Source organism: Bemisia tabaci, chromosome 5 (genome assembly GCF_918797505.1).
Source record: "Bemisia tabaci chromosome 5, PGI_BMITA_v3".
Classification (NCBI taxonomy): domain Eukaryota; kingdom Metazoa; phylum Arthropoda; class Insecta; order Hemiptera; family Aleyrodidae; genus Bemisia; species Bemisia tabaci.
Window position 1 is genome coordinate 17,076,601 of NC_092797.1, and position 14,647 is coordinate 17,091,247.

A 14,647-nucleotide genomic window follows, 5' to 3' on the forward strand; every position below is an offset into this window, starting at 1 on the left:
ACGCGGTCTAAATATTTCTCACACTGTTTTTTACGGAGAGTGTGGACTGCACCTGCTACATTTAAACAACTGAGAATCGTTGAGCAAAAAAAGTCAGTACCAATAAATAATTGAAATGGGAGAAATAAAAACGAAATTCTATAAGGAATTAAAGTACATTATATTATTTTAATAAATTCAGATAAAAAATTAAAAGGAAATCATAATACATTAAAATAATTAAAACAATGAAGTAATAAATTAAAATAAAATTAAAAGTTAAAATTGAAAAAAAATTACACTAATGGATGATGAAAGCAATCAGTTTTCAAGAAAAAAAAAACTTCCACCATGTCCTAAGATGGAAAACTAATCAGTTTTATAATGGAAACCAAAAGAACCCCGTAGAAAAACACGTAGAAGAATAAACGTACAACGTCGAAAATGTTGTTTCCTTTCGCCGTCTATATGTCTACACGAGTATGTAAAAAAATGTAAAATTGACGCTCAATCAGGCAAGGCTGGACTGCGGGCTGGGGTGAAGTGTTAGGGGTGAGGGGAGGGGGGGGGGGGGTCTCGAGACTAGCCGGCAAGCAAGCTAGCGGAGTCCAGACGCGGCTGACCAACCAGAGTTACCAACACTGCGCGTTGTACGTCTTCCCGCGCGGGCCGCCTCGTATTAGTATGATGTAATGTGTTATTTATTCAATGAGAAGTTGGCACCACTTCATCTGTTGACTCGAATCTCTAATTCGTTTAGAATGTAGTAACCAGTCAGTCCACGGGGGCTCGTGAAGGTTAGCTTATGTCCCAGGTGTCGGCCGCGCGTGCAATCTTTGTTATTGTTTTCCTTTCGTTACGTTGTTTTAGTTTTTTAGTTTTTTAGTAATTATTTCGGGGAGTTCTCTTATCGTGTTCGCGTAAGTTCGGAGACAATTTTCGAAGATCGTCCGATTCGCGACAGTGCCAAATTTTATCCGCGAAAATTGTGGTCTGTGCTTATTATGTTTGTGATTCGCCATACTTCGAGTGATACTTGTTGTAATTTTCGCAATTATTGTTTTTGAGTCAATTTTATTTCGTTTTATTTCATTTTCAAGTCATAGTGTTAATTAAAATAGTGCCTGAAATGAGTGAGTGTGATGATCCCGCAGCGCTCGAGCTTGACTTGGGTTTGAAGTCACTTTTGGATCAACAGTTAGGATTATTCCCATTAATAGGTGAGTAAATATTCAGTGATTAACTAAAACCTAGTAGGCAATCTTTGCTGCCATTGATATTGACCAGAGATCCAACTGACCAAGCAAATATGAGGTACGACGGAACTTTAAAAATTCACCACGTACCTACCTATGGTGCGTTTGTTGTCGGTCTCATTCGTTTAGCCTGCAATCTAACTAATCGGAGGGTGTTTTCATCGCTTATTTTTAGTCGATGACGACTCATGATCTGTTTCATCGGGCCGCGGTAAGTGTCTCGGGTACTATATTTTTAATCAGTGATTCTGAATTTACCCGTTCGAAGATGGAGCTCTCGTTTCAATTCACCTCTCATAATATGCAAAATGCAGGCAGTGTGTCAGATTTGAGGGGCTTGGAGGACGAGGTGCAAAGTGCAGTGTTGGCTGTTTCGTGAAATACGTGTTTGAATTTTCGAAATTACATGGATCCTTATGGTGAAAAGAAAGTTCAAATTGTCCTTTTGACGCTTAGTAATTGGAATTTGGGAGCGAATTTTTCCCAGCATATGCATTAAGTAAGACTAGTTTTAAATTAAAACAATGAACGAAACTAAAAAACAGCGAACCGATTAAATCAACTAAGGCTAAAATCAAACTAAAAAACTCAAATTCGCTTACGTCTAATTGCCAGACTAGTTTCGGCTAGTAAGACTAGTTTTACTTAAAATAATTAATACGTCAACTCTTTCGAAAACTGCACTTATGCGCCTTGTCCTCCAAGCCCCTTATTTGTGCTTTCCAATTTACAAGAGAGGGTGCCGCCCGGCGTACGGTCGTGCATATAGATGCATGTACTTACCGGCTAAAATCGTCTCAAGATAGGTAGTAATTGGACAAGCAACTTTATTGCTTTTGGTAGAACAACAGAATTTTCGTTTCAGTATTTATGTTCTCTTTAAAATTTACGATTGGAAAATTTGGATAATTTTTGCTTTTTTATACGGACATATATGAAAGTTATTACGCAGTAAGTAAGTACCCACGAAGTTCTCATCGAAGTGCGAAGTAGTTTCATTATTTCTGCTGTTTTTAGACTCTTTAAGATATTCGTTCCTCCAGGTGGCATTTATGTGCGAGTCTAGTTGAGGAGTTAGGAGCCAAGTCTTATTATAATTTTATTTTAAATAATCATAAAAAAAAAAACTTTAAACTAAATTCGATCTATTTTAACCATTTTCCATGGGAAATGGTTTTTTAAAATGTATTCGCCGGCACGGTGTAAATTTTTCTTGTCAAGCCTGACGTCATTTTGGATATCAAGGGAAGTTTATTTTGGGTCTGCCATGGTAGACCATTTAGAATAATGTAGGAACAAACTTGGAACGAGCTATATTTTATCTACATACTTATTTCTACAAAAAAAAAATAAATAAATAAATAAATAAATAGAAAAATGTAGATATTTTTAACATCACGTGTTAAGGAGGCGGGTGCCCAAGGGTCCATTCAATTCTCATCGGTATGAAAAAGGTCATGGAGGTATTCCGCGGATCTTTGCACGCCAGAATGAGGGGTTTTGTTTTGTTATACCACCTGTTGAATGCATAACGTTACCTATGCGAAACTGCGAATTGCCATATTTTTCATAAAAACTAACAAAATAATAAGGTTGTCGGTTATTTTTCGATGACTATTCTCTGGCGTAGTCGTTTTTCCATAAATTGAAGCTTCACTTAAATCAACGAAGTTCCCATCCTCATGAGCCTCGCCCTTTTCATTTGGGTAGCAAAACCTTGGCTTTAGCTACCGAAAACTCATGCGTTCATTGTCCTGGTGTTTTTGTCTGTGATCAAAACCTCAGAGACGCGTCAAATTATCCAAGTTCGAAGTGACGACACGCAAAGCGAGTCGCGAAAAACCTGTGTTCGAAACTGGTTGTAGTCCTACATTCTAACGCACTATGTGACGAACTTCAACAAGAATCTTAAAAGCGTTGGGAGTTCATTATTGACGCACGAATTTCTTAATTTATGGATCAAAGTAGACATCGGGCCGGTGCAAAACGCACCTCACAAATGAGATCTGACCGAGTGCAAAAGAAGCTTTTCATATCTGGGGGGAAAAATCAACTTTCCTTTGCAATATAGCACAAGAAATATGAATACTGAAATAATGATTATTAGGTATTCCATCGTCTTACACGTGTCAGACAGATTGGTTCTGTTTACTAGACTGTCTAGTTATATTTGCACCCTAGAAATTCCAGTCTAAGAGACTCGCAGACGTCTGTTTTTTCTCTCTTTTTTTCAACATGTCGGTTTTACAAGGAGATTCAAAATCCGTTGATGAGTCCAAAGCGCATCACCGTCCAATGAGAGGCACTTAGCCGGACTTAAAAGCGGCTGAGACTACGAGCGTCCTACGTATATTTTTAGGTACCGGAGAAAGGACTGAAAAAATTTTGCCCCTGGAAATCACATTACATACAAGGTTTTTTAAAAGTCCCCCGCCACTCCTATAAATCCGTATTCTTACTTCCTTTTAGGATGGTCTTAAAATTGTTGGGGCTGCCCAAAAGTCGTTTCTTTTGACCTAGGAACACTCAAGAAATTTAAAGTTTCCAGCACAAAAGCACAAAAGTTACAGGGTTGATGTCTGGTACTATGAAGTACTCCGGGACTTTTGGATCACCCTGTATAATGCCAAATAAAATAACGACCAATCATTTTTATTTATCCACGTATAAGGCAGAAAATTTGCCGATGAAAACCAATTAAATTCGGGCGAATAATTCCTTGGGCGGAATCGGAAATGCACTCGGTGTCTGTAGGTATTCGATGAGATTTTTAGCGCACGCATTTCTATTTTGCCATCTTTTAAACTCTTTTTTTTCGGATACGTGCAGCAAGACATGGTTTTAAAATTTTCAAGGTGACACCCAGTGCCCTAAAAACTTTTTGGTTAAAAATTAAAACTGCACAACTAGGTACTTGTGGATAAAAAGTTTCTTGGATCCAGAGTCCAGACTCCCAAATGAGACGAGAAAAAATAGGTACTCTTCATTCGATCGGAATTTTGCTTGGATCAAAAGGAAATTCGTTTAAATTAAAAGGCTTGGCTCTCGATTCAAGCAAAAATCTGATTGAATCAAGAGTATTTTTTTTTTGTAAAATTTTTTAAGAGTCTGGATTGTGGAACCTGACAAACTTTTTCGGTGAAGAAAAAATTTAAGGAAAAGGAAGATATTAGTGAAACTAGAAGAAATGGAGGCATTTTTCGGTAAAAGGGCCTATGATATTTTCTACGCTGCTAAGATTGTGCAACGGTAGTTCTTCGCCTGTGACTAACTTATCCGACAGTAAGTTTTACTATGAATTTTTCCCCGAATCTGCTCCGATTTTTTCCTCACTATAGTAAGGAAGTAAGACGACAGTTAAAGATTTCATCTGCAGAAAACGCTATTAAAAATTTCACAATCTTAGCAGCATTGCAAGCGCTATACGCTCTTTTACCAAAAAATGCCATAAATATTGGATGACCCATTTTCTGAATTGTTTTACTGGTCTACTACAAAACAAACAGGTACTAGGTAGTAGCGGTCGAATTTTTTTTAAACCCCGATGCAATCTGTCGGAAATATATCACCGTGCAGAGTCCCAGAGTTTTGCCGATTCGCAAGAAGGTGGACACAGTCAGAACGTTCAATCGTATCCTAGATCAGCGGCCCAGAAGAGGGTGCATAATGTCTTCTTTCCCTTTCTCTCGCGGTCTTTTCGGCTGGTGGGCAATTCTTATTCATCCCGCGCTTCCCCAAACTAACCCCAGGTCAACCCACTTATCTTCGACGGTCGAGAGTCCAACTTAATTCACTATCAGCCCACCGGGGTCCTATTGTCAGGCTGTCTGTCGACTATTAATAGTATACGCAAGGTGTAGGACGCGGGTTTCCCTATTTTCGCAGGTCTGATTTCACCTGAGGCCGGATTGCCTCTAATCCGCAGCTCAATGGGCCCGGCCCCGGTTTTACCTTTCTATCGTAAAATTTGATTGCATTTTGCAAAAATGAACCACTAGCATTGCAATGATCCTAAGATTGTGCAACTTCATCCTTTGCAATAAAATTGCGGAAATTGTGAAAAACTATGAAATTTAGATGGTAATTTTTGTCTTAAATTTACAGTTTTCAGCGAGTAAAATAGAAACTATTAAGGGATGATCGGGTTTTTACTCCAAGACAAAAGAAGTTGCACAATCTTAGCAACATTGCAATGCTAGTGGTTCCTTTTTGCAAAATGCAATCCAATTTAACCTCCTGACGAAGCAGAACTTTGATTGCGTTTTTAGGGGATCTCAGGGGCTCACTGGGAACAAATAATAACCACAAATAACGAAATTAATAAAAGTAAATAAATTGGAAGCCTAAATATTGAGCATGCAGTATGAGCTTTCAGACGTTGCCAAATTTCTTTCAACAACTCACGGATTTTCAGGAAAATTTGTGAATGTTTTTCTTTCAATTTTTCAGAGAAGTTTGTTCGTAATTTGATTTGAACTGTCTGCAAACTTCAAGAGAAAATATTTAAAACTTTCCTCAACGATGTAGATTTTCTAAGAGGGAATTTGGCAACATTCGAATGCTCATACGGAGTTTTTCCTTACGACGGCAGTACATTGGCGGGTCTTGCTATTCGTTTTTTCGATTTTTCTCATTTATATCAATGGAAAAGGATTTATTATCAGTAACCTTTGCAACTCGAGCAACTTTAATATGAACATTTTAAAATTTACACCGAAATTTTAGTGTTCAAGGAATAAGTAATTTAAATGACATCACAGAAACATTTTACCTAGGTACCCACAACGTAAGAATTTTAGGCAAATGAATTTTTGAAATTCTGATATAGTCGTAAAATCATTTCCTGTTTCGATAAAGAATTGAGTTCTTACATTAACGGGTCGAGCGGTTTTTTTCTTCTTGGCTATATACCTTGCTACGAAAGCGAACTGTTTGTGATTTCGATAGAAATCCATGTTACGTATTACGTGAACAAAATTTTCAATCCACTTAAAAAATCCACTTCCACGAATCAATCAAAATCTTCTGGCCGCGAGGTGAAGGTTATTTTTATGCGGATGCGTATCGTTTAATCCGATATTTGTTTCGACAACAACACGGTAATTACGATTACTGAGAATCCGTGGAGGAAAAAATAATGATACACCTTGTGCCTCCATATTCTGTGAGTTTTCGCGCTACAACCAATAGTAAAGCCAGAGCAACCATTTAATAAATTGTGAAATAGAGCCGGTGCTTTAGTAGCAACAACTTCAATACTCTAAAATGGGTACCAAAAGACTGGTTGATTTCGCTACACCTGATTTAACAAGTCTTACCTCTGCAACTTGAAATCAGGGAAAAAATCCTAAATTCTCTGAACATTTTGCGAATGTGTCCGCAAGTATACAGGGTGTTCCAAAAGTCCAGACCCCCCCTCTCTAACTTTTGAACTTCCTATCTCAAAGGGGACCATCTTTTGGGGGGCTGGACTTTTGAAACACCGTGTATAGTAAATGTTATGATAGGTCTAATCAAACTCACGCAGCATTTCGGCTGCATGTACCTTTCTTTTGTGGAAGGATGGTAAACCACGATAGGAATCAAACTTAGGTATTTATGAGAGCGCATTTTATCCGGTGCCTGTTTTTCATACATATCCTCTGTAAATGAGAATGATTAATATTCATATCGTCATTTTAGCAATAGCCACCAAGCTATATTTACGCTCGCCCCGAGAGCCATGTTGATTAAATGTATTTTTTAAACTCTCAATAGGATTTTCTAATATTAATCTGGTACTGTAATCGACCGACCGCAAAGAGAAGTTGCGGTGAAACTTGAAATAAAACGTTTAGTTTCAATAGAATTGTTATTCCTCGGTACCCTCTGTACCAAGCGGCCTTTTAAAATAGTCAACTCATATATTATTTCAATCGATTTAGCAGAGATTCAGTCTCTTTTAAAATGATGTCTCTTGTGCGACGCCCTTGTGTGCATATGAATGGGCTGTGTAGTGTGCTGTCAACACGGAAGATGTATACCTACCTGAGCTGAGGTTTCTAGTGCACGTGATTTGAGAGGTCTTTATTTGTTGACCATGACTACTCTGCCCTCTGCCCATTGATTTGCACGTCGAATTTATGAGGCACTATAGTACGTAGTCATGAAAACTAAAAACATCCGTACCTTTTAATGTTTGCTGAACCTCCAAATCTTAAAGTTTTAAGTCTTAAACATACCAATTTTTTCCTATGCAGCGTCCAAAAGACGGCCACTACAACAAAGAACGTTTCGTCACGGTAAAACATGTTTTGACAATCTTGCAAAATTTATTGAAATATTGGAGACATAGTTATTTTTTTCGGCTTTTGTACAGTATGGTAGGAAAATTGTCATGAAAGAAGAGGAAAAGTTAAAATGTTATTTAGTGTGTGCAAATAGCCTTTACTCGGGCTCATATAATAAATCTGATCCTAAGCCTGATTCAATGTAATGATCGTAGAATAAATGGCCACCTCTTGTCCATGAATTTATTGTTTCATTCGTCGTTTGGCATCATACTTAAAAAAGTAGGGTGTATTTTAGGTATTTTCATGAAACAAATCCGAAAATTACATATTATAAATTGTCATTTTTCTGTACTTAAGTGACAGCAGTTAGCAAAAAGCACACATATTTATTTTTTTTGTCAAAAAACGTCTATTTTTTAATGTTTTGGATCAGAAGGAAAAAAATGAAAGGAATACAATTTATTCCTGTATCGATCAATAATGTGTCCTGTTATTAAAAAAGATGCGGAAAAATGTGTTTGGTTTGCAAAGACATTTTAGTCGCTCTTTTAAATTCATCTGTCATTAATTTCTTCATTTATTCATAAAGTAATAATGAAAAAAAAATACACACACTTGCACCCTCGCTCACCCTCAGCAAACAACATAAGTCTCTTTCACGAAGGTACCACGGTGCGTTTTAAACAATTTTAATGCGGTCAACATACCACCCGCGATTTTTTTACGGAAATGTCAACTAGAAGGCCTACTGATTGAGGAACAACAAACCGCGAAATCTGTGATGGGGCCGTTTTTGAGAAAATGCGATTTTTCGCTTTTTTGGCGGGAATTTCGGGTCAAGGCGCTGAAAAAGTCAAGTTAGGCTGTTTTTGTAGTTCGTAAATGCATATCCTATACAATATGAATCAATCAAGTGCCAGTAGATAGCTATTCGTGCATATTGCCCAAAATTCATATCCTTAAATCCACGACTTTTGGGTTTTTGGGGGTTAGTCAAGGAGAAATCCGAAAAAAAGAGGGTTAACCCGGAACAAATTGCTTAACAAACTTTTCCTACGTAAACTTCTTCAGTAGGTCCTATTGAACAACATACCAAAAGTTTACCACGGTTCGCTCCCGGAACACCCCCCCAAATTGCCTAAATTTCAAAATGGCGGCCATAATAAGGCCTCTGGGAGTTCGATTTTTTTTAAAAATACGCATACAGTGTCATGTGAGGTGTCAATTCCTATGTAATTTTGGTCGTAGATTTCAAATATGAAGTAAAAAAAGTCCCTTGATCAAAAGGGGGTACCCCAAATCCAAGATGGCAGCCAATTTTGAAAGTCAAGAGGGTGGATTTTTAAAAAGTTCGCGTGATAAGGCAAGTGAGGTATCATTTCTTATGTAATTTTGGTCGTAGATTTCATTTATGAAGTCATAAAAGCCCTCAAGTCAAAGGGATTGCTCCAAATGCAAAGATGGCGGCCAGCTTTGAAAGGCAGGAGGGTGAATTTTTGAAATGTTTACGTGACATCCCTAGTAAAATAGAATCAACCTGACGTTTCATAAACTACCCTGAGTCAGACTAATTCAGGCTGATATCAATCTGACTCAGGGTAGTTTATGAAACATACCCTGACGTCAGGTTGATTCTATTTTACTAGGGATGTCACGTAAACATTTCAAAAATTCACCCTCCTGCCTTTCAAAGCTGGCCGCCATCTTTGCATTTGGAGCAATCCCTTTGACTTGAGGGCTTTTATGACTTCATAAATGAAATCTACGACCAAAATTACATAAGAAATGATACCTCACTTGCCTTATCACGCGAACTTTTTAAAAATCCACCCTCTTGACTTTCAAAATTGGCTGCCATCTTGGATTTGGGGTACCCCCTTTTGATCAAGGGACTTTTTTTACTTCATATTTGAAATCTACGACCAAAATTACATAGGAATTGACACCTCACATGACACTGTATGCGTATTTTTAAAAAAAATCGAACTCCCAGAGGCCTTATTATGGCCGCCATTTTGAAATTTAGGCAATTTGGGGGGGTGTTCCGGGAGCGAACCGTGGTAAACTTTTGGTATGTTGTTCAATAGGACCTACTGAAGAAGTTTACGTAGGAAAAGTTTGTTAAGCAATTTGTTCCGGGTTAACCCTCTTTTTTTCGGATTTCTCCTTGACTAACCCCCAAAAACCCAAAAGTCGTGGATTTAAGGATATGAATTTTGGGCAATATGCACGAATAGCTATCTACTGGCACTTGATTGATTCATATTGTATAGGATATGCATTTACGAACTACAAAAACAGCCTAACTTGACTTTTTCAGCGCCTTGACCCGAAATTCCCGCCAAAAAAGCGAAAAATCGCATTTTCTCAAAAACGGCCCCATCACAGATTTCGCGGTTTGTTGTTCCTCAATCAGTAGGCCTTCTAGTTGACATTTCCGTAAAAAAATCGCGGGTGGTATGTTGACCGCATTAAAATTGTTTAAAACGCACCGTGGTACTTAATAATGATTAATTTGCCTCAATTGGTTCTTTTCCTCAGCCGAACCCATGTGTCACATCATGCCCGCATGAATAATTTCTTGTATTCTCATCTCAAAGCGCGTTTAACCTCTACATCTATAACTTGAAAAGCTCAAATGGAAGCTTATTAGAACCAAACAACTCTCATTGATTGTCTCGTGGGAGAAAATTAAAGAACGAAATCGGTAAACGTAAGTTTGATGATAGATTCCCTCGGTGTAAGGTAGGTCGGGTACATTACATATGCTATCGGACTAGACACAAATCCGCTCTTATTAAAGTCTAGTTCGTCGTGGATCAGCCGAGACAAGACTTCTGCTCGCTGAGTTGGTAGATAGTCGCTCAGCTTGGACTTCATCTTTCAACAAACTTTCATCCCGCAGTCGCAGTTTATGATACCGTGGCGATTGAAGATTTTATCTCATCGCAACGCAATCACCACGATCAGCCGCACTTATCAGCTTCGTATCATCCACTTCGCGATCAGTCCAGTCCTGATTGACAAGGAATCATCGATCGGAGGAGTTCGATAGGCGCTTTAGTGATAATTAATTGTTGCGATAGGTTACAAGAATCATGCGTGGAAGTTTTAGTCCGCCAGCACCGCGCGGGATAATGATACCGGCTGATATTTTACAGATCTTTTTCGAACCTCATAAAATTCATTTTTTATGACTTCAGATCACGTATTTTATTTGGCACTCGAGAGACAGTGGCTTCGATGGAGTGCTTTGAGCCCCCTTCCCCCTTCATGCTACTCTCCCAAAATTCTCTTCGAAGGAAAGCCATTGGTTTCAATTTTAAGAAAATCTGAGACTTTTGACTCTTAAAATTCATTGACTTTCCCCCCCCCCCCCAAAACCTAGGTATACCTACGTTTGAGATTGAAACACAATGAACTGTGGTGTGCAAGTTCAAAACGGATAAAACAAAAGAAAAGAAAAAAAAAGCATTAAGCCGCACACTGGTAAAATTTGAGGCAGGTAGGGTTAGTTCTGACCTCAATCAGTCTGTAATTTTTTCGTGTCCAAAATTTAATCTCAAAACCGAGAAATCATATTTTGATGCGAAAATAGAAATTAAACTTTATTCCCAACATTGAATCTTGCGGTGAATTTCAGTTATTGTATTTTGCCGGGCGAAATATAACATTAGACCTCTTTTTCTATTTGATTTGACTTGGTTCCTTTCTTTCGAACTTGGTCCAATTCGAAAAAATACACAGCTGGTCTAAAAGATAGATAAACAAATGTTTCATCGAAAACAAAAAAACAGCAATATTAATTCCAAATTATTACCAAATCCGGAAGACAAGGGATTCTTATCGGTTCGTGTATCAATAAATTCGTCATGTTCTTGCCGTATCAAATCATTTGATCAAGCAACAAAGTATCAGACTGTAGCTGGAAATAATTAAGTAAGATTCATGGCTTACTCTTATCACGTCGGAGGCCTGACCAGGGACAAAATATTTTAGAGCTGCATGGCTGTACTCTTTGGCTATATCAGTGATGCTAATGGCCAAGGCAAAAATATTACTTTTTGGATTCCAACTTTTTACCATTAGCAGCAAGTTATCTGCACCTAGTGATGAGATTGATATGCATACCGATCATCCGGTAGCCGTGAAAGTTTGTCAAAATTGGCCTTTTTTTTTTTTTTTTTTTTTTTTTTTTTTTTTTTTTTTTGGAAACTGCACAAACCGTCGGTCGGTTTCTCGTGGGGTTCGGAAATGATTTCTCCATTCGTTTTCTATTGTATACAACCATTCTGATCAGAAAAGGAAGGGAAGGGGAAAAAACGCACTTCGCCTTATGTTAAATGACGATTACAGTCTGTTCAATACATACGGCACGATATTTCTTTCTTAAATAAGCGAGGTTTGGATCAGCGTTTGAAACTTTTATGAGAAGGAGGTAACTCTAGGACAGTGTTATATGTAGAGATACGTCACCTTGGTACAACCACTTCCTCGTTATTTGCTCGTCTATTCGCTCCCAAACGGCCGGCGCGCAGCCAGGAGCAGCAATGACAAGTGATTTTCCGCGAGTGTGGCAACATCCGGCAAGGCCAGGTAAAAATAATTGATACAGATTTAGATTGGAGTAATGAATGAAATTAGTCAAAAAGAAAAAAAAATAAAGATAAAGAAAGCGGGTCGTAAATGGCCGAATACTGGGGGAGGGGGGGGGGGGGGTCCCTGCTCGTAAAGCGCGCGGACACACGACCGGGCGAGAAAATGCGTCGGACGCGACGTCTTCACTCTTAAACCATTGAATGATCGATCATTGATATTTCCCCAGTTGAGGCCGTGGTAAAGAATCGATTATTTAGGTGTTCGTTCCGAACACACTGTATATCGATCCTTTTCCGTAGGTTTAAATGGCAGATCAATCGATCTCTCGCGGAGCGCACCACGTCCTCACTCTTGGACGCCCCTCAATTTCCACCGGGCCGAAAAATTCTGTTGCCAAACAAATTTTACTATTCTCCCGCCACTCGTCGATGGTCGACGTAGACGCGTGCCAAGTATCCCTATCCCCGGCCGGTGCGGTGTGCGGCGATCGGAGTTTCGTTCGTCCCTGAAAAACCATCTCGTCGACACATGTAATAAGGCTTTGGAAACACGCAGGTGGTCAGAAACGACACACGCAGAGGCTCCCAAGCAGGGTCACAGTTGCTTCTGGGGATTTAACGTGTAATTCGTCCGAAAACATATCGACAACTTAGTACGACAAAAGCACGTGCATGACACTGTCGTTTCTTTGCCTAAAAATTTAAGGGTTAAGTTCAATCGAAGCGAGAGAGGAATCGCTGTTACACGTATCGCTATTTCGCCTTCAATTTTGGATGTAGGCCAGACAACATCCCTCGTGCAGTAATAGTTGCCTATCCGAGTACTTGTATTTTGTGTTGCTTTCGCTTTGATGCAAATTGAAGCGCTGGGTGCATGAAGGACATTTGGACTGCATTTTGCAATTCGGACCTATAAATTCTGGCTCATCTGAAAAAACACTTATGTGCATAGGGAAACTAATGGCACATACGTTGTTTTTAAACCGGGCTAGAATTTATAGTTCCAAATTGCAAAATGTAGTCCATTTCTTGGTTGCGGTGTCTCGGGATCTCCGTTAACGTTATCTACTCTAACTAAAGCAAATGCATGAAATTTGTTAAAACTTTTACTGAATTTCTTTATGATTTTACGATTCTGATAACTAGAAGTTTCAGAACATTCGCCCAGTAAAAATATAAATTAGCAGTAGAGATTCGAAGATACGGACGGGTAGAGAGATTCTACGAGTGTAGAGATTCTACACCCAACGCCTTAATTATGCCGAGCTCCAACCTGATGAAATTGATGCTACCTTTGTATTTCTATTCAAGCTTCTTTGATTGATAAGAGATGAGTAGCATCAAAACAATACAAAACTCTCTTTGGGACAATAGCTCACCTGGCGGATGATAAGCACTGACACGCATCTTAATTATGGCGTTCCGAAGTCTTCGCTCCTATTTTAAATTTTTCTTGGGAAACAAGCCAACTTTTATGCTTGAGATTTTCGTAGAATGTCACGCACACAGAAAAAAAAGAAAAAACACCACGGGACGTTTTAAAAAAATTTTGTTGGTGAGTTTTACAATGAAGAAATGAAGTACTGCAAGAGCACTACAACGTTATAAATTGATGTAGCTGAATTCTTATTTGATTCTTATTGATTTGCAGTAAAGGTCTAAAATACGTTTGTAATGGATTCAATGAACCTCAAATCACTATGCCCGTGGTGAATGGCCAACATTTCAGTTTAGTATCCTCATTAATGACTGAATTAAATGCTTTCGTCCGTTTTTTGTCATCACAGTGACGTCTTTGCAAACTTTTCTCCCTACAGGGTGAAGGGAACCGATTCTTTCTGACGCCTTCAACTCTCACTCATTATTAATTTTTTTCAATTATTTGCTTCTAAAGAAACTGACGATTTCCTCCATTGAAGTCCTAATTTCCATTTCGATAATTGAACATCCTCTTGGAGACCATAAAATACGATCAAGGCTCTTGTCAAGGCATTGAAACATAGACTACTATCTTAATGCAGCCTTAACACGTAAAACCTCGTGAGATGAAGATCGTTAAATTCCACCTATAATCGTCCTAAATAAGTGGAACAGTGAAGTCCCGAACCAATTATTGTCTTTCTAACGATATTATAAAGGCATCAACCTGTAGTATGGCCAGTGCGGAGAAGATAAAGATATTGCATAAGCGATCAATCATCTTCTAATTGCCTCGTAACTCTTTTCATTCGCACCGTGATTTCTTTTGGCCCAAGTGAATGACCGCTAGAGGTGAGTTTTCTTCAGTGTTGGTATCGAATTTTTCCGGGAAAAATTCGAAGGAAGGATGGATATCACTATTCAACCCAGCTCATAAGTCATATAATTTGTTTATAAAATTTACCCCTGAACCAAGCACTTTAAAAAATCTCAGAGTGGAATACACTCCAGATTGCTCTCAAACGACCAGAGTGATGATTGCGGTGCGGAATTACTCATTTTGGGGAGTTAAGCCCGCTCTTAAAGAGCAGAATTCCCGCACTTTACTCATATCACCTCAGAT

The 14,647-nt window shown here is 38.6% G+C and overlaps 1 protein-coding gene across 1 annotated transcript in view; it reads left to right on the forward strand.

Moving 5' to 3' along the window:
* The first annotated feature begins 608 nt into the window (after window positions 1-608).
* The window catches only part of Pdp1 (PAR bZIP family member Pdp1), a 274,442-nt gene continuing 260,403 nt past the window's right edge, over window positions 609-14,647 (forward strand). Inside the window, exon 1 of the mRNA XM_019058768.2 lies at window positions 609-1,199. Coding sequence (XP_018914313.1) covers window positions 1,109-1,199 — 91 coding nt within the window. The 5' untranslated portion in view covers window positions 609-1,108. The remainder of the gene's footprint in view (window positions 1,200-14,647) is intronic.